Below are 19,047 nucleotides of genomic sequence, written 5' to 3'. Positions count from 1 at the left end.
GCTCTGGGACCTCCAAGGACATCATAAACATTTTATGTTTTTAAGCTCAATATGACAAACAATATAATACAGCAGAATGTAAAAAATAGCTTATATGGCCCTGCATATTTAATATAAGTATAGTCGTTACGCTGTATATGTTGTTTGTGATAAAGCTAATGTCAACTTCAATGTTGAGGCGGCCGGTACTGTATATCAAATATATTCTTAATTGATAGCTTGACATCAACAAGTTACTAAAATGAAATCAATTAAAAGTGGGTATACAATTTGTGTGCCATTTATCACTGTTCAGTGTATGGCAGCTCCATGTACCCCAGGCTGTAGCCCAATTAGGCTGAGAGGGCATCTGACATGGTATAATGCTAATACATTCTTCATGAACCTGATTAGCTGAGGTTTCATATATTGATCCCGACAGCTGTTCATAATAATACATTGAGATTGGTTTGAATTTTAGTTGCTAAATACGTGCTTAGAATATTCTGCATTTAAAATATAAAAACCATTGTGTTGTAAAGGAGTTGTTAAGCACACAATTGTATTGTACCGAAAGCAGCATTTAATTTTCTTATTGTGTTTGTGTTTTTATTTGTACTCTGCAGAAACTTTATAAAGAACAGTGGGATAACAGCAAGGCTACAGGCTATCAGCTACCTATAGATCACCTGCCACTTGTGATTGCTAAAAAAACAAAGACGATTGTCAGTGATGTAAGTAGAAAAAAAAAACATTCACGGTACTAACATCAATTTGATTTAAAATAAAAAAAAAACGTAATAAAAATAACAATAATGAAATAACAATTACAACTGTAATGTTGATTAGTCATATTCAATAGTACTCACATTTCCCTTAAAATCCATGAAACTCCCTTAAATACATTTGGTACCCCTTGGCTACGGCACTGATTTGTCACTATGCTGCAGGTGAAATACAAAGAGGAACATGAGAAGGCCAAGGGGCACTACCTGGCTGGTAAGGATATCAGTGAGTTCCCCAGCGTTGTCCGCTCCATGGATGTTGAGAAGATGAAGAGCTTGGTAAGTTAATCTCTTATCAAACCAGAGCTCAACAACAGACAACCTTCCCCAAAAGAATGCTTTTGAGCCAGGTTAACAGTTCACAGGTTAAGGTGCAATAACGTGTTAAAAGAATTATAATATTATTACATTATTCATGTATATAACCACTTATAATGGATCCTTAAACTAAAGTGTTACTGATATGTTACCTCTGTGTGTGTGTGTGTGTGTGTGTGTGTGTATGTGCGTATTTATATATATATATATATATATATATATATATATATATATATATATATATATATATATATATATATATATATAATATATAAAGTATGTTGCAATTTGTGCAACTTTATTATTATTTTATAAAGTTTTTTTGATTTTTAATATTCTAGTGTGCGTAGCATTTAAATAAATATATATATATATATATATATATATATATATATATATATATATATATATATATATATACACACATACATATAGATAGATAGATAGATAGATATTTGCATGTCTGTTTTAATTTTTCATTGTGTTTATTGCCATTGGTCAGTTTTGACATTTTTGACATTGTATTGCAGATGGCTTACAGAAAGGCGTATGATGACAGCAAGACTAAGATCCATATTCCTTATGACATGCTGAGCCACGTCATGGCTAAGAAATGCCAGCAGATCCTGAGTGAGATTGAGTACCGCACTTATCTGCACCAGTGGACCTGCATGCCCGACCAGCACGATGTCATACGTGCCAGAAAGGCCAACGAGATCCTCAGCGATGTAAGTTTATGTGTAGTATCTTTTTATTTTTGGTTTTTACGCTTAAGAAAGCGAACTTTAGCAACTTCAGCAACCTGTAGCTTTTCCACAGTAACATTTAATGCAGTACACTGCAGTGGTATTGCATACTTAACATGGAGGACTGTGTCCACAGTGCTGCAGTGGTATTGCATACTTAACATGGAGGACTGTGTCCACAGTGCTGCAGTGGTATTGCATACTTAACATGGAGGACTGTGTCCACAGTGCTGCAGTGGTATTGCATACTTAACATGGAGGACTGTGTCCACAGTGCTGCAGTGGTATTGCATACTTAACATGGAGGACTGTGTCCACAGTGCTGCAGTGGTATTGCATACTTAACATGGAGGACTGTGTCCACAGTGCTGCAGTGGTATTGCATACTTAACATGGAGGACTGTGTCCACAGTGCTGCAGTGGTATTGCATACGTAACATGGATTTTGCATGCATGCATTTTGCTGTGTTGTCTGACCTGTAAGGAAGTGTAAGGTATCTAAACAACGATAAGCAGTTAGTCACATTGCTCTAACCAGACTTGATTATTCCTGTTTCAGGTGTATTACAAGGAAGACCTCACCTGGCTGAAGGGAATGGGATGCTTTGTCTGGGACACACCTGAGATAATGCGTGCCAAGAAGTCCTATGAACTCCAGAGTGATGTAAGAATTCCCACCCACTTTGACTCATGCTCTCAATGTGTTGCTTTCATGATGTTCTCGCAAGCCTCATTGTACATTTAAAACTTAAACCCATAACCCGGTCGATTGGAAGAAAACCAATCGCTTGTGTACCTGAACATGTGGAGAACATCACAACCACCACCGGTTCATTCATGTCTGATCATTTACAGAGACAGTGTTATTAGAATATTAAGAATAAATGGCACTCGTGCAACAATGTGGACAACAGCTGCAATGTGGACAGCTGTGCTTGGTGAGCGTATTATCAAAATATCACAACATCTTTTGTTTCTATTATGTACATTTTTTAAAGGTAAACTCTTGCTGTGTGTTTTAGTGTAAATATGTAATGTTGTGTTTATTCATGCACATTGTTTGATAGCTAAAGATTTACTGCAACATATTCTTATTGTATGTTTTTACCCTAAGAGGCTTGAGAGAACATGCGTCTGTATTTGTGTATTTTTATATCTGTGTACGTTTCTAAAATTAAAGAACAAAATATATTGTATACTGTGCTTGGTACAATTTGAACGTCAGGTGACATCTCTTATTATATAGGAGACACACACACAACACACTTTATAAACTTAAAGTAGCAGACAAGGAATTGTCGTTTGGCTTTGTTTTTAATGATCTGTGGTGCTCTATGGAGATTTCCTCAAGTTTTATCTTTTTTTCAGACCCTCTATAAAGCTGCTGGAATCGCGGAGTTTAAGAACTATAGTGTTGTCACGGATACCCCGGTGTATGTCACTGCAGTGACATCAGCCCAGCATTCCAGTGACGTAAGTATAATAATAATAATAATAATAATAATAATAATAATAATAATAACTTGTGGTTGTTGCACATTGTTTGATTGCTAAAGATTTACTGCAGCATATTCTTGTTGTATATTTTAACCCTATGAAGTAAATACTTTAAATGACTAATTTCAAGTTTTTTTATCCCCCCCTAATGGGCTTCAAAAAGATCCTGGTTTCCTTTTTTGCTTTTTTTTTGTTATCCTTTTTTTCATTTGTGTTTTCTTCTTTACAGCTGAGATACAGGGAGGCTTACCACAAGACCAAAGAACAGTACACCAGCGTTCTGGACACTGTGGATTACACCAGAGTCAAGGGTCTGAAGACCGTTTACAGCAATGTAGGTTTTAAAACATTTATTTTCTTGTTTATTCACATTGTTTTGTCATGTCAGTTGTTAATTGTTGTTACTAAATAAACACACTTCCCTTGTATTCTTTAGAAACTCTACACAGATGCCTGGGACAAAATCAAAGCTACAAGCTACAAACTGCCTTCCGATTCCTTCTCAATGGCCCTCGCCAAACAGCAGAAGACCATTGGCAGCTCAGTAAGCAAAGTGTTAGATAACACTACTATATAACAGTGAAAAGTGAAGTCTAAAGTGAAAAGTGACAGTCTAAAGCAGCTGTGAAAAGTGAAGTCTAAAGCAGCTGTGAAAAATGAGCGCGCTAACATATTGTTTTATTTATTGAACTTATCCACATTTCATTAAAATGATGTTGCAGTTGCAGCATGTAATTGTAGAAACTGACGAGAGGGCTTCCTTAGGTAAAGCAGGTGTATTTATTGAAAATTTTGATCTTGCTGTGTTGACTGGAGTTGTCTGCTTTATTTCAGCTGAAGTACCGTGAGGATTATGAGAAGTTCAAGGCTTTGTACACCTTGCCCAAATCTGTGGAGGATGACCCCGCCACAGCAAGATGCCTTAAAGCTGGAAAACTGGGCATCGATGTGAGTACTGACAACAAAGAAAGGAACTGTGATCACTGTGGGAATGAGAAACGGCACCGTTCAGTCCTTCTGAATGTGAAAGGGAAATCTATGGCAAGCCACATGATCATTTAGAGATATCTAAAATTCATTTATATATATATATATCTCTAAATCATTTTAAGATATCTAAAATACTTTTAAAGCTATCTCAAAATGATTTCCACATATCTTCAAGTGGAGCTTTAAATGAGATATCTAAAATGCATTTTCAGATATCTTTAAATAATTTTCAGATATCTAAATGTTTTTCAGATATCTTTTAAATAATTTTCAGATATCTCTAAATCATTTAGAGATATCTCTAAATAACTTCCTGTTCATTTAGAGATATCTCTAAATGGACAGGAAGTCCATTCAAAACAGAGCATTTTCACAGGAAGTCATTTAGAGATATCCCTTTAGAGATATCTCTAAATGAACGGGAAGTTATTTCGAGGTATCGCTAAATGACAGTTTGACGTCCCATACTAGTAAAAAACATTATTTAAAGATATCTGTAAATGAATCTGAGATATCTTGATTTCATTTCTAGATATCTCAAAATGAAATTAAGATATCTTCAAAAAGGTTTATTTACAGATATCACATTTATTTAAACATATCTGCAAATGATTTACAGATAGCTCTAAATATTTGAAGATATCTTCAAATGCAATTTGAAATATCTCTAAATGATAATTTGGCTTGCCATAAATATATGAAGAGAATTGTTATCCCATGTGTGACAAGGGAGTGTTCTTTCCACATTCAGTGATACACAAGTGAGTTATTTAGTCTTCTCAGACAGAGTGAACCCTTTCTAACAATAAATTGTACTGCATACCCCTCATTTTTTTCCGAAAACTGTTAACTTATAAATGTATGTAAATTCTAGGAACAATCCATTGTTTATTATTATTAATTATTTCCAATTGGTCAGTTAGCAGTCTATTTTATCCAAATTGAGCTATGCATTACAACTGCTGCTGCAGAGTCACTTCCAACAGGACCTTGGTTTTATGTCTCATCCGAAGGACGGAGCCCAAGGAGGTTAAGTGACTTGCTCAGGGTCACGCACAGTGAGTCGGTGGCTGAGCCGGGAACCTCCTGGTATCAAGCCCTTTTCTTTAACCACTGGACCATAATGCAGGAATGTGGTTTGCATGAAGAACATAAGTACCGTAATATTGAAGTTCATGAATTAACACAGGCATGCGTGCACAATGGGGTGGTAGGGGTGTGATTCTCTGTCTTTTTCGTTTCTTGCAGCGCCTATACAGGGCAGATTATGAGAAGACCAAGGCCAAGGTGCACATTGTCCCAGATATGCTGGAGATTGTAGCTGCAAAGAACACCCAGAACATGATCAGCGAGATTGACTACCGCAAGCATCTCCATCAATGGATCTGCCTGCCAGACCAACAGATCTACATCCATGCCCGGAAGGTCAACGACCAGCTCAGTGATGTAAGAATCCATTACCGCACATTACAAAATCATCACTCCAAGAAACAATATATACCTATACATTGTAACTCCCATCAATCTTAATGGGTTTGAAGTCATTTGCTTTTCACCTGTTCTCATCCAGATATCTTCTTGGGGTTGAGTCCTTAATTATTTAATTGAACCAACTGAACCGCTGACCAAGTCCTAAAGCCCACGATCAGTGAATTAGTGTACAGATCACCTTGTTATGGGTATAAAACATCTTGAGTTAACTAATGTAGTGTTGTTGTTTTAGATTCACTTCATAAAGCACCCCTTTGACCTCAAAAGAGCTCTCAGAATCATGTCTAAACTCTAAGTACATCAGGTCCTGCAGAGTGTAGTGACTTATTATTACTACCCTAATCCACTTGCTTTACAAAACCCTCAGAAAAGGTGTTTAAAAATCCCAACGGTAAACGTACACAGCAAGTGAATTTTGCTGTTCATTCTTTTTCCTCAGATTTGTTATAAGGATGATCTGACCTGGCTGAAGGGCATTGGCTGCGCTGTTTATGACACCCCTGAGATTCTGCGTGCCAAGAGCTCCTACAATCTTCAAAGTGACGTGAGTGATTGCCTTCTGCTGGTGACAAACCAGATTCTCGTGTAGTGCAATAGTTTGCAGTTTATTATGTCCAGTAATTTATTATATAATATAAATGTACTGAACCCCAGTTTTTTGGAAAACATTGAAGAGTTTAAGCTAATCTAAGAGAACACGTGTACAATATGTATTAATTTTCTTTCTGTCATGTAGGTACAATACAAAGCTAAGGCAGCTGATTATATGAGGACCAATTACACCGTGGTTACAGACACTCCTACCTATGTTCAAGCTGTCATCAGTAATAACCAGATGAGCGACGTAAGTAATTCTTTTTTTCTTAGAATAATATACGCAAAAAACCTACAACTATACGTTTAAAATGTAAATGAATATAATAGACAGTGTAAAAAATGTTTTCTCTGTATCTCTTTAGCGTGTCTATCGTCATGACTATGTGAAGAACGTCAAAGGCACAATGACCTCCTGTGCCACCTCTATGGATTTGGAGAGAGCGCGTGAAGCTAACAGGATCCAGAGCAGCGTAGGTTGAACCTTGGCCGAAGCGTTCTCCAACAGTGCACACCATAAAATCTGGAGTATAACACACACCCTGTTTGGAATACGCATGACTGAGCAGCTGCCTTTGGATACATCCCTTATCACCTTCACCTCTTATACACTGCCCTAGCAAAACATAAGAGTTTACTACTGGATACAGACTACCATATAACCCAATGATACTGACACCTCGTATATAAAACACAGCCCATATAAAAAAAAGAGTGCGAGTTATACTCTAAAAATTACAGTACTATAGATTTGTTGGTTGGAAAGAAAGTTTTAAATATGAGCAAGTATCACCAGTGAAAAAGCATTTAACCGCTCTTGCTCTGATAATTAATGACATTCCGAAGAACTTTTTGTCTTAAGAACTGATTTTTTATTTTACATTGAGGTGAACCTAGATTTAGCTGTGGTTGCATTATAGATTTTTCTCTCGCAGTTATAACTTATCTGTCAATTTCAGTTCAGTACGTGTGGTTTTATAGACCCTAAGCCATAATGAGCCCAGACATTAATTTTTGAACCCCAGAGGAAAACGAGTTCATGCATTTTCTTTTTTCCCCACAGAATCTGTATAAAGAAGCCAGTGTGAAACTGATGCCGATTGGATACACCCTTCCCTCTGACACCCCAGCCATCAGACAAGCAAAACACTCCAGCATCGTCCAGAGTGACGTAAGCACCAATTACAAACACACTGGCTCTGGTATTTTGTTGTTTTCGTCAGTGATGTGAGTTAAGCAGCATGTCAGGTGTGACTCAGTTTTACATTTCCTTTTATAATTAAAATAAATTGCTGATCATGTTTCCTAAGAACAGGCTGATTGAAAACAAGCAAAACAATGAAAATTGATCTGCTATTAATGTATATATATATATATATATATATATATATATATATATATATATATATATTTCAATAGTAAAATGTTAACCACGTTTTTTCCTTCCCAGAAATGTAGCTAGTTCAATTATCCCCCTTCATCTTTTCACAGCATAAGTACAAAGAAGCCTATGAGCACATGAAAGCCAAGTCCTACACTCTGCTGCCAGACAGCGTGAACTTTGTCAATATAAGGAAGACGAATACAGTCATTAACCCGGTAAGACAGTCTAAGAGTCACTGGAAATCTGCAGGAATGCTCATGCTCCCTTTCCTCACTGTTAAGGGACCAATAAAGATGGAACGATTGCTGCCAGATGGTGAAAAAAAAGTGGGGCAGCCGTAAAGTATTCTAATGAGAACATCACAAACTGGTAATACGTCAATCCCAGTAAAATGAATACAGAGTAAATGTATGGTGTCGTTCTAAATGTTGAATAAAAAAAACATCTCACAATGCTATTATTCGGATATATAGGTTAGTGAACTGAAGAACAGTGTGACTTTGTTTGTTAGCCCCACCAAAAAATGTACATTAAACTTATCATTTCTGTTGTGTTTTACATAATCGTTTTGCTTGTGGAATGAATTAGCTTTTTCTTTCACAGCGTTTATACCGTGAAAAGTATGAGCATGAGAAGGACAAGATCCATACAACCTACGATACCCCTGAAATCAGACAAGTCAAAGCCACTCAGGAAGCAGTCAGTGATGTGAGTCACATTTTTACAGCTTTGATTAATGCTGTGTTACTAGTCCAGACAATTTACCTTTTTTATAACAGGATGGAAAAAACTGCAGCTGTTTTAACTTGATCAACTAGCCTAACGTTCTGATTATACTGTTCTTTGTTTTACAGATCTCCTACAAGACAAACTACCACAACATGAAAGGGCACCTGATTTCTATGCCTATGACCCCAGAGTTGGTGCATTGCCGCTACGTTAATGAAATCACCAGTGACGTATGTACTTGTGTTGTGATTTGTATGTAGCATTAACTCCAAGTTTTAAAGAGAAATGATCAGACATTTCCTGTATGTTTTAATTGATCTTTTTTTGTACTGTGTGCTTGGATGTAAAATAATTCAAAACATTAATGGCACATGCACCCTTTATTTGTAACAGTGATCATTTCTCCCATTTCAGTTGAAATACAAAGAGGACTTGCAGTGGCTGAAGGGAATGGGATGCTTCCTGTATGATACTCCTGAAATGGTCCGCATCCGGGGTGTGTCTAAACTCTGGGTAAGTTAACCTGTCTTAGTTGATATCAAATACAAATATAGTGTACAGCAGGTAGACCTGAAAGAGAAGCAAGCTTAAAACAGGGAAGAAGATGCCCTTGAAGAAACACAAAGGGGTGATAAAATACATCGAGGAAGCAGACAACATGCAAGAATAATGTTTGTAATGAGCAGTTACTATTTCAAAACACAATTAAAAAAAAAAAAGTATGTTTATATTTGTTCATCTGTAATGTATGAAGTTATTTCCTTGCATTGCATTAGTAAGCACATATTCAGATAAATGGCCATTAGAATGCATTTCAAAAAAATAAAACAAACTGTGTAAGAAAACTTAACCATTTTATTCGTTGACAAGTTGGACTTTGCTTTAACAGTAGAAAGGCTCTGCATTCTTGCAGTTTGCTCACCTTTTGTTCTTTCGTTTCAGTCTAAATATACCACTGCAGCTAAGAAGATGCACGATAAATTCACTGTTGTGCTGGATACTCCTGAATACAGAACTGCAACAGAACTCAAAACACACTTGAGTCAGGTAAGTACCAGGGTTGTTTTTTTTTACCTTAAGCATTATTAGCAGCACTGTTAAAAATGACTTTTGTTTTAACGTTTGTTTGATATAATGCGCTTTGTAGTATGTTATATATGTATAAAATATATTTTACTGTTCATAGCAAAAAGCTGCAGTAACTAAGTGTTTGTTTTATGAGCAAGGTGTTCAAGTAAAAACTGTTCTAGACGTGTTGCAATACAGTGACTTGTTATTCATTTTGTTGAATTTTTTTTTTTTTAGCTGGTTTACAGAGCTGCTGGTAATGAGATGAAGACTAAATACACTGCACTGTCCGACAGCATTGACATCCAGAGGGCCAAAATGGGCCAACAGCTCCAGAGCCAGGTAGGGTGTGAGAACGTGTCTCTTATACAGCAGGGCAGAGGCTGGGTGTGAACCAGCGACCCTGCGCACAGTGATCAAGCATCTTAACCACATGCGCGTCTGCATTCAAGGTTTTTCAGCTTTTAACCTCATCTTGTCTCACAGACAGGGAACAGGACAGAATCCGTAATGGCAGTGTGTCACACAACACTTCCCTTTACACTTCTAAACTGTGACATGCATGGAAATACATAGATCTTCATGCATGTTCTTGACGCTTATCTCTGAATTGAATTTTTTGCTTGTGTTTGTTTCAGTACCTGTACACTGAACTGGCCACCAAGGAGAGACCTCACTTCACCTCTGAATCTCAGACACCAGCCATGAAACACGCCAGACAAATGAAAGTGGTGACCAGCGAGGTGAGATTGAGGCATAGCTTTTGAGGACCGCTTTTTTATTTTTTTTTACTTAAAATGAAACCTTGTCTTACATTGTTGGAGCTAACGTGGTGAATATTGCATTGGTTTTGAGATTACTGAATGTTTTATGGTGAGCAGGTTCCTGGTCAGTAAGTCTTAAGGAATAGTTTGCTGAGAAATGGGTAAAAACGGTAAAAAAAATGTCTACAGAGTTCAATTATAATTTAGCTTTGAAGAAACAATACTGTGCCGTGAGCCCTCTGCTCCACGTCAACACAACGTCTAGAACAAATGTATCTAATCAGAGTGATTTTTAGATGAATGCACTGTGTTTGCAAGTTTTCTACTGTGTTACTGTATTTAGGTCCATGTTGATACATTTAAACAACCAAATGAGTGGGCTGTGCGATTTTTAAAAATGTATTTATTGATGTCTTCCTTTTTTATCTTTTGTTTGTAAGAATAAATACAAGGCGCAGTATGAAAAGATGAAGAACAAGTACACCCCCATCGCAGACACTCCCATCCTGATTAGAGCCAAGAAGGCTTACCTCAACGCCAGTGATGTATGTATACAGTAAAGTGTTGAAACACCATACAGATCAACAGGGAATTTTACATTAAACAATTACACTACACAATTCTAAACGACGTTTCGTCCTGCAGCTGCGCTACAAGGAAACCTTTGAGAATGCAAAGGGACACTACCACAGCGTGAAAGATGCCCTGGACATCATCTATCATCGCAAGGTCACTGATGACATCAGCGAAGTAAGTATGATACAGCTATATGTGCTGTAGGTGGGCTGCATTAGTATTAGCGAATCCTTGTGTTATTGAGAATTTCAGTAAATAGTAGACCTGTCCCTTATAAAAGTTTACCATAGTAAAAGCATAGCAAAGTATAATAAAGCATATTGAAAGCATGGTTAAAGCATAGGTAAGCATTGTAAAGAAAAGCAAGCATATTAATAAACATGGCAAACCAGGGAAATCTATGGCAAATTCATCCTATAATCATGGGAAAAGCATGGCAAAACCGCAAAACTAGCATGGGAAACTTTTGTAAGGGTTTCAAGTTACTGTTATTAGTTATTTTAATATGTCTTCCATGATACAGTCATTTCAAAAAAAGAATTAGTTGGTTTGGCTATACTTTGTGAGGATTGTATTTAAATAACTAAGCCAAGTGGAAGCTGTGTCTGAAGCTGTTGTATGATTTTAAACGTGCATGCGTTTGCCTTTGTGTTGTAAGGGCTTTACCTCAGTCTTGACTCTTTTTTTTTTTGTTTTGTTTTCTCCCAGGTGAAATACAGAGAGAAGTATGTGAACGAGCTGGGGCTGTGGAGGTCTATTCCCGACCGCCCAGAGAACTTCCATCATCGCATGGTCAGCGAAGCCGTCAGCGATGTACGTGCCGCACTCCTTTCACTCGGAATCGTCTAAAAATAAACAAAATAAATGGGCAGTTCTGTTTAAGAACCGCTTACTTTGGTTCAAGAAAATAATGGGTATTTAGAGTCCCCTTCATTGTCAACTTGACTGTCAGCTGAGACTAGTTGCTTTGATAACTTGAAGTTGTTACCATTAATATGCAAAGAATTTGAAGGTACATAGAAATGTTCTGCACACAGATAAAAAGATGCACAAAGAAATCAGCTATCAGCTAACCCTACTGTAGTTGCAAAACTTTAGCAGATTGAACTCTGCATACGAGATCCTTTAGAAATATATTCATTGTATCTTCACATCCTACCAGGTCAAATACAAAGAGGACCTGACCTGGATGAGGGGCATTGGGTGCTACGTGTGGGACACTCCGGATATGGTCCTGGCCGAGCACAACAAAAGCCTCTACAGTGGGGTATGTATGGAACGGTGCACTTAGACTCCCTCCTCACTGAGACTCCATTAGTCTGTGTGCAACACTAAGCTGGGCAAAGCAGAGCAGCCATGTTCAGTGACAGTACTGCCAGGACCTAATAACAAAGAAGACGTGTATTCAGTTCACTATTACACTTTTAGATTTTAGATTTTGGACACAAATGCATAGTTGTATGTATTTATTTATGGTATTGCATGTTATATATATCTAATATTTGCTTTGGCCTTCTAATCCGTGTAACGCTTATCATATAAACTGCTCTATTTAGGCATCTGTAGTTTTATATAAATCATATACTGAACACTATATATTATGTAAGGCCAAGTAAGATCTAGATCTATTGGTGCATTGACTTTTCTAACTGATTTCATTCTTATTTATTCAAACCAGGGGCTGTCGGGTATTGTAGGGATAAATCGGTGCATTCTTTTTTTTTAAACAGAACAAGTACCGTGCCTCATCTGAGAAGAACAAAGCCAACTTCAGGTACACAGCGGACAACCCTCTGTATGAAACCGCCAAGCACGCAGCTCAGCTCATCAATCAGGTACCCACGGCAAATACGGGACAGCTACTGCATTTTAGTAAGGAGGGGAATATTTTTAAAAGAAAGCTGTTTAATTTAAATACATACAGACAGTTACAGTATGATTGATTATATTTACATACAGTTTACTGTATAGAGTCTATACAAAAACAACAATGTAAAATCCAAGAGTAGAGAAGATATTAATTACTATGGAGATGGAGAATGTGTGAACAGTATCTAAGTCGGTAATACCTGTATAACTGTTATAACTGTGTTTTTTCTCTTCACTGCTTCTATAAGGGATCCTATTACAGCTGTTAAGGTAAAACCTTAAAGCCAAGCTTTACAGTTTGGAAGGCACACTTTTCAGAAATGTTAAACAACCAAGCGTTTGTGGTAACCTGCTTATAAAAGGAAAGTTTAAGCCATAACTGTAGCACAAGGCTTGGTGTACCTGTACAAGATGTGCTCATAAAATTGCTTGAAATATTTCCTTTCAGTGCAGTTGAGCAATGGGTAATAGTGACACGATATTGCTGCAATGTGATATTAGTCATTTCCTTGCAGGATTGCCGCTTTACAAAAAAATATTAAAAACACTATTGAATTAATGCTTTGGATACAAATCTGTGACACTTTGTTAAAAAACAAGGTCAAATTGCCCAACACAAAAAAGAAAAGTGAGCCTTTATTCCCGATAAAGTTTAACAATGCAGAAACATAAAGTTCCGTATTGGTTGCACAGATTGTGTTTACAGTGTTTGGTAGTCTTTTTATCACTATAACCCCCCTGTGACATTCTGAGCAGAAGCTGTACAGAGCTGAATATGAGAAGAGGAAGGATAAGTACAGCGTTATTGTTGATGATCCTAGAAACATCCTGGCCAAAGAGGCCAACAATCGCAGCCAGGTAAAACCAAAGGCCAGACGCTTCCGCCATGTGGTCTCCACCGAACCTCCAGCATGGACCTGGTTCCATGCATGAGGTCACCAGCAGCCATGACATCATACATTCACGTCTCTCTTCTGGCGGATCTTGTCTAGTCTTTTGCCACCCAAAATGCCCTCCGGCACTTTGTGTGTGCCTGTCCAGACTCTATGTACTCCTTTGCAGTTCCCTTTTCATTTTTGTTATCAGTGAGTTTATTTAGCTTTTAATAAAAGATCCTTGGCAATGCAACAAATGCATGCCTAACAGGATCCGTTCCAAATCGGGTCTTCCTGCCCTACAAACTGTGTATTAGAATGATCCCTGAAATGTTTAGTTTGCAGTCCTGGTACCTCCTCGGATTGAAAGACATAAAGTTCCTGGTCATAGAAGTGACAAGGTGCTTGTCAGAATGAGAGTTTCAGCTTTCTCATGCAGCAGCTCCCTCTCAAATGAATCTGGGTTCTTCATGGAGTGCATACAGCAGAGGTTCACCTGGGGATTCAATGTTCCTCACTGTCTTCTTCTGTCTCTTATATGTTGCTTCCTCCTTTGCATGCTACATGTCTTCACTGACAGAAAAAGTATAAGTCTGTGGCCAAGAAGCTGTTGCAGCAGGGTTGCAATGAAATTCTGCGGCCGGATATCCTGACTGCACTTTACAACACAAACCTGTGGAGCCAGGTAACAGCTCACTGCTTCGGACATGTGTCCACACTGCAGCCTCCTGCCTTCCCTGGCTTTGAAAATCACAAAACTCTCCTTTACACATCAAAAGCCTCGTAATTGTTTTGGCTGTAGTGTTCTACCTTCTACCCACCACTTTCTTAACTAGCTTTTTTTAATGCAACATGTGAAGGAATGTTAACAAATTACCATATTTGTTGAGGTGACTCTTCCTAACGGCTCTAAGAATGCATGAAATATAATAAATAGAAATGAAAAGCTTTTGTGTTTTTTAACGTACTTACTTTACCTTAAGGATAATATATTTGAATAAAGTGAAAAGGTGGAAGTAAAAACAAATGAGTAGAAAGGATATTGAGTATTTTCTTTTTGTTCTGCATTCCCTTTGCTAGATCCAAATTCATAGCTATGATTTGGAAATGAGAAAGTTCAAACTTAAACTATTTCCTAAGTGTAACAGGGCCGAGGCTGGGTGTCAAGCGGCAGCCCTGTGCGCTGCAAGCGAGAGTCTTCACCACTATTCAAAAGAGCCGGGCTCGACTGCATTCACGGTTTTAGAGCTTTTAACCTCATCTCTCACCGACAGGACGGCCGAATCCGTACCGGCAGTGCATCACACAACACTGCCCATTACATAAGTAAAAGTCGTTTTTTGTTGTACTCATACACTTCTTTGAAATGCATAGTTTTGTGCTGCCCTCACATCAATTCAAAGACACCAGGGACCTCCTTACCCTTGAGGTTAACTTTACCTTTCAGCATAATGGCATGCATCGTGTTCATTAGTCTGTGTTGCTCAGACATGTGTTGTGCACCTTTTCTATTGGCATGTTTTCCATACATTGTGTGCACAGAATATGCATGAACCTTTTGCTGGTAAGTTTAATTGTGTTCAATTTATGCTTTATTTGGATTTTATTTGATGAGCCATAGTGCGATAGTTCAGAGCTCGGGTAACAGTGGGGTCGCCAACGCCAGTTTGACTTTGAAAGCAACCTAGACCCAAAGTTAAAGTCATTGTTATTTATTTAAAACTTACCATAAAACCATAAAAACCTAGTTTTTATTTCTAAATGTAAACTTTTCCAGCTTGGTAGGATCGTGTCTTTATGTACAGCCCTATTAACAAGTTAGCAGGCAATTGGAGGTCATAGCCTACTGTTTGCTCTCCCACTTTCTTTATGTTATGTTATCAGTGTAGTTGATGTTCTCTATAAAACACCCTACCCAACCTCACAGTTCAGATCAGATCTAGTGTAAAACAATTGCATCGTGAATGCAGTTAGACAATACATTTAAAAACAGCAATGTCACTTTATACAGTTTCCAGTGGCTAGAGATATAGAGATTTAATCCCAAGTAGAGTCAGGTTTTCATAATCCATTTTGCTATTTTCACTAATCTTTATTTTTTAATGTATTTATTTGACCAGTGGAAATACAGGGCAGAATATGAGAAGGAAAAGGACAAGTTCACCTCTGTGTTGGACACCCCTGAACACGCTCGCACTCAGAAAGTCAGCAAGCAGTTCAGCGACGTGAGTAATTGGGATTCCCTTGTTACAGAACCGAATTACCCTTTTCAATACATCTCTCTGGGGATTCCCTTGTTCTAGAACGTAATTACCCCTTTCAACACATCTCTGGGGATTCCCTTGTTCTAGAACCTAATGACCCTTTTCAACACATCTCTGATAGCATGAGACCCACGATGCGATGCATTTTGTCAACATGAAAATGATAGTACAGGATCAGTTCAAACATGAATGGCTGTGAATGTCAATGCTTTCAGTCGTTGTAATTGTCAGTGTCTGTAAACACTGCTATTTGCTGAATTACTGACCCCCTTAGTTCTTTAAACTTTGTCTCAAACGGTGAATACGTGGCTGACACCAGGTTTCCCCTTCTAATAATAAATAACAGCAACAAAAGGAGATGCAAGACTCCTTAGCCTTGGATCACAACACAAACAAGCAAGTACACAGGAACTAGTGGAAGACTTCCCAGTATTACTGTTTCTATGTTTGTCAAAGACTTGAGCTGAAGAAACAGGGTTCTTCATGACAATTGAAATTCATAAAAAATATATATTTAAATAAATATATATTCTTCTTAAATATGATCAATTTTTATTGCCCTTTCAGATCATTTACAAGATGGAACACAATAAGACCAAGGCCAAGGGCTACACCCTGGGGCACGATACCCCATCGCTGCAGCACATGAAGAAGGTGAAGGAGAGACTCAGCCTGGTAAGCTTCTTTAGAAACTTATCGACTCCCCTCATGAATCGAAATCTAGATTCAGTTTTACACTACAGGAATGCATCCTAAACACACCGTAAAGGTAGTTCTGTCTATGTTTAATCTTTATATTTCTGAATTACCTAATCACTCATATTAATGGTTCACGCTTGGATTTCACAGATTGATATTTTTCTGCCACCAGTTAAAGAAATAGTCATAAATGTAGACTAGCCTTTATAATGACACTGTTGGAAATAGTTAAAAAGAAAGAACTTGTGACTAAGTTCAAGTGTGTTTTTGTTGCTTGCTTGATATTCTCAACATTCAACTCCTTCGATTCCATATCTGTTATCAATTCTACCACATGCTGTTTGCAACGTTGGTGGAGTATTGTCTGTGATTTGTTCTTCTTCTTTTCCAGCTGAAGTACAAGGAGGATTATGAGAAAAACAAGGCTCACATCACGATCGATCCAGGTGCTTTTGAAATCAAGGCTGCAAAGGAAGCTTATGATAACATCAGCAACGTAAGTCCTGTGCTTACCATCAGTACTCAGTGTGATATTGAGACAGGCAGTAATGTCTGTACAGCTTAGTGGTCATTACTGAGTGCAAGAATTGAAATTCAAATCTAAAGTAAAAACAACATTGGCAATTGCCGTCTTGTGCACCTCATCAAAATGAATTGTACATTTATGCAAAATAACCCTTAAAACTTAAAATACATTATTTAGCTTTAAAAAAAAAATCTTGTTGTTGTAACAGTACTAGGTAAATTGATTTGAATCTTTTTTAGTTCTTTCTATGGAATAGATAGTTATCATGCATCATGTCTTGATTTTTTTCTGAAGCTTACCTACAAGAAGAAGTATGAAGCTACTAAAGCCAAATGGATCTGGACCGTTGACAGACCTGACTTTGTTCACGCTGCGAAGACATCCTTCCAACAGAGCGATGTGAGAAACTCATCTCTGGGGCAGAGCTGAACTTGTTAAGACTGAGGAGTAAAGGGCGTCACTTTGTAACCAGCACAGTAGTGACTAGATTAATTAAACACTGTATCTATCTGTATTATATAGAGATATAATTATTACAATTAGTTTTCTTCTTCATTCTGTCTATCTGTCTATCTAGCTATCTAAGGCTTGGTCCAAATGCTCCTCTCTTCCTTATTTATTCCTCAGGTTGAGTACAAGTATGACAGAGAGGTGCTGAAAGGATGCAAACTGTCTGTGACTGATGACAAGACCATGATGCTGGCAATGAAGAACAATGAAATGGCTAGTGGCGTGAGTGTCCAGGCGTTCCAGTGACCTTGTTGTTGATGGTTGCACTTGTAAACGACAACCTGGAAAAATGTTTCTCGCATAAATTTATCATTTTATATATAATAGCTGTTACTTAAGACTTTGGAAATGAAGATGATTACATCTTACCAGGCATAGCCAGGGAAGCTATATTTTATCTTCCATTTAACCAAAATGTTTTATAAAATGTAAAAAGAAACAAAATCAAAGCTGAAATATTGAAGGCGATATTACCGCCTTTGTGTTGTACTGATACTATATTCCCTTCCCTCCAGGTGAAATACAGACAGAAGTATGAGAAAGCCAGAGGCTTCTACAAGACTGTGGCAGACACTCCTCAGATGCTCCATGCAAAATCTGTTGGCTCCCTGGTGTCAGAGGTACTGATCACTGCAGACAGACAGCTTAATATTATTACTGGAAAATTGTTTGAAATGGAGTTGTCAGAATACTGGTAATAATGAATGAACTGGTCTGTGTTAATAGACTATAGTCACTGTACATGTATCTATATCAGACTATATCTTATCAAGAGAATGTGGCAAGAATGGACTTGACTAAGCTAGTGTAACCCACTTCCTTCGTACTCTGCGTTGAAACTTTTTTTCCTGTCTTTTCGTGTGCGCTGATTTCCACTCAGTGTAGGCCCACGTAAAGCAGACAGGACGACATTTCATAAATCAACGGCTTTTATTGCTCTACACATGCAGCATCGGGTCTGTAAGAAGCAAGCCCGGAGTGACTTCAGATAAAATAGGTGTAATACCAAAAAAACAATCACATTTACATTGCTAGTGTACACAATATTAACACGTGCTAACCACGTTTCGCCGCACTCAGCATACAAAAATTATTTTAACATTTTTTCACAACACATAATGCTCTATATGTGTATCTTATAACATAAACATATATATATACCGATCAAATAGTTTAACAAAATACATGTAAAAATCAAAATGATAATATTATAAATTAGAGCACCTCAAACACGCAGCCTCACCTGTAAGAAGCAAGCCCGGAGTGACTTGCTTCTGCGCAGATGGGCTCTTACCCTTGACCTCCAAACAAGGCACTATTGAACAAGCTATACAAATTTAAAGGAACAGTGCAAATTCAAATTGCACCTGTTACACTAGGTGG

The 19,047-nt window shown here is 37.6% G+C and overlaps 1 protein-coding gene across 21 annotated transcripts in view; it reads left to right on the top strand.

Moving 5' to 3' along the window:
• Positions 1 to 19,047, top strand: part of LOC117406865 (nebulin-like) — a 94,509-nt gene that overhangs the window by 53,215 nt on the left and 22,247 nt on the right. For 19 of the 21 annotated variants that reach the window (XR_009329748.1, XR_009329747.1, XM_059032432.1 and 16 more), the window contains 32 exons: positions 606 to 713; positions 930 to 1,043; positions 1,613 to 1,810; positions 2,388 to 2,492; positions 3,197 to 3,301; positions 3,555 to 3,659; positions 3,762 to 3,869; positions 4,160 to 4,273; positions 5,564 to 5,761; positions 6,246 to 6,350; positions 6,543 to 6,650; positions 6,766 to 6,873; positions 7,464 to 7,571; positions 7,892 to 7,999; positions 8,388 to 8,492; positions 8,639 to 8,743; positions 8,928 to 9,026; positions 9,456 to 9,560; positions 9,819 to 9,923; positions 10,220 to 10,324; positions 10,786 to 10,890; positions 10,991 to 11,095; positions 11,630 to 11,734; positions 12,084 to 12,188; positions 12,652 to 12,756; positions 14,246 to 14,350; positions 15,786 to 15,890; positions 16,497 to 16,604; positions 17,020 to 17,124; positions 17,449 to 17,553; positions 17,782 to 17,886; positions 18,180 to 18,284. Coding sequence is in view for 19 of the 21 variants with exons in the window: in XM_059032432.1 (XP_058888415.1) it covers positions 606 to 713; positions 930 to 1,043; positions 1,613 to 1,810; positions 2,388 to 2,492; positions 3,197 to 3,301; positions 3,555 to 3,659; positions 3,762 to 3,869; positions 4,160 to 4,273; positions 5,564 to 5,761; positions 6,246 to 6,350; positions 6,543 to 6,650; positions 6,766 to 6,873; positions 7,464 to 7,571; positions 7,892 to 7,999; positions 8,388 to 8,492; positions 8,639 to 8,743; positions 8,928 to 9,026; positions 9,456 to 9,560; positions 9,819 to 9,923; positions 10,220 to 10,324; positions 10,786 to 10,890; positions 10,991 to 11,095; positions 11,630 to 11,734; positions 12,084 to 12,188; positions 12,652 to 12,756; positions 14,246 to 14,350; positions 15,786 to 15,890; positions 16,497 to 16,604; positions 17,020 to 17,124; positions 17,449 to 17,553; positions 17,782 to 17,886; positions 18,180 to 18,284 (3,579 nt within the window). In the remaining 2 variants the exon portion in view is untranslated. Of the gene's footprint in view, positions 1 to 605; positions 714 to 929; positions 1,044 to 1,612; positions 1,811 to 2,387; positions 2,493 to 3,196; positions 3,302 to 3,554; positions 3,660 to 3,761; positions 3,870 to 4,159; positions 4,274 to 5,563; positions 5,762 to 6,245; positions 6,351 to 6,542; positions 6,651 to 6,765; positions 6,874 to 7,463; positions 7,572 to 7,891; positions 8,000 to 8,387; positions 8,493 to 8,638; positions 8,744 to 8,927; positions 9,027 to 9,455; positions 9,561 to 9,818; positions 9,924 to 10,219; positions 10,325 to 10,785; positions 10,891 to 10,990; positions 11,096 to 11,629; positions 11,735 to 12,083; positions 12,189 to 12,651; positions 12,757 to 13,546; positions 13,649 to 14,245; positions 14,351 to 15,785; positions 15,891 to 16,496; positions 16,605 to 17,019; positions 17,125 to 17,448; positions 17,554 to 17,781; positions 17,887 to 18,179; positions 18,285 to 19,047 lie in introns of all 21 variants that reach the window. The other 2 variants (XM_034011237.3, XM_059032431.1) reach the window with 1 other exon arrangement.

The sequence above is a fragment of the Acipenser ruthenus genome, chromosome 10 (genome assembly GCF_902713425.1).
Source record: "Acipenser ruthenus chromosome 10, fAciRut3.2 maternal haplotype, whole genome shotgun sequence".
Classification (NCBI taxonomy): Eukaryota; Metazoa; Chordata; class Actinopteri; order Acipenseriformes; family Acipenseridae; genus Acipenser; species Acipenser ruthenus.
The sequence above is the reverse complement of the archived record's forward strand: the minus strand, read 5'-3'. Positions and strand labels throughout refer to the sequence as shown.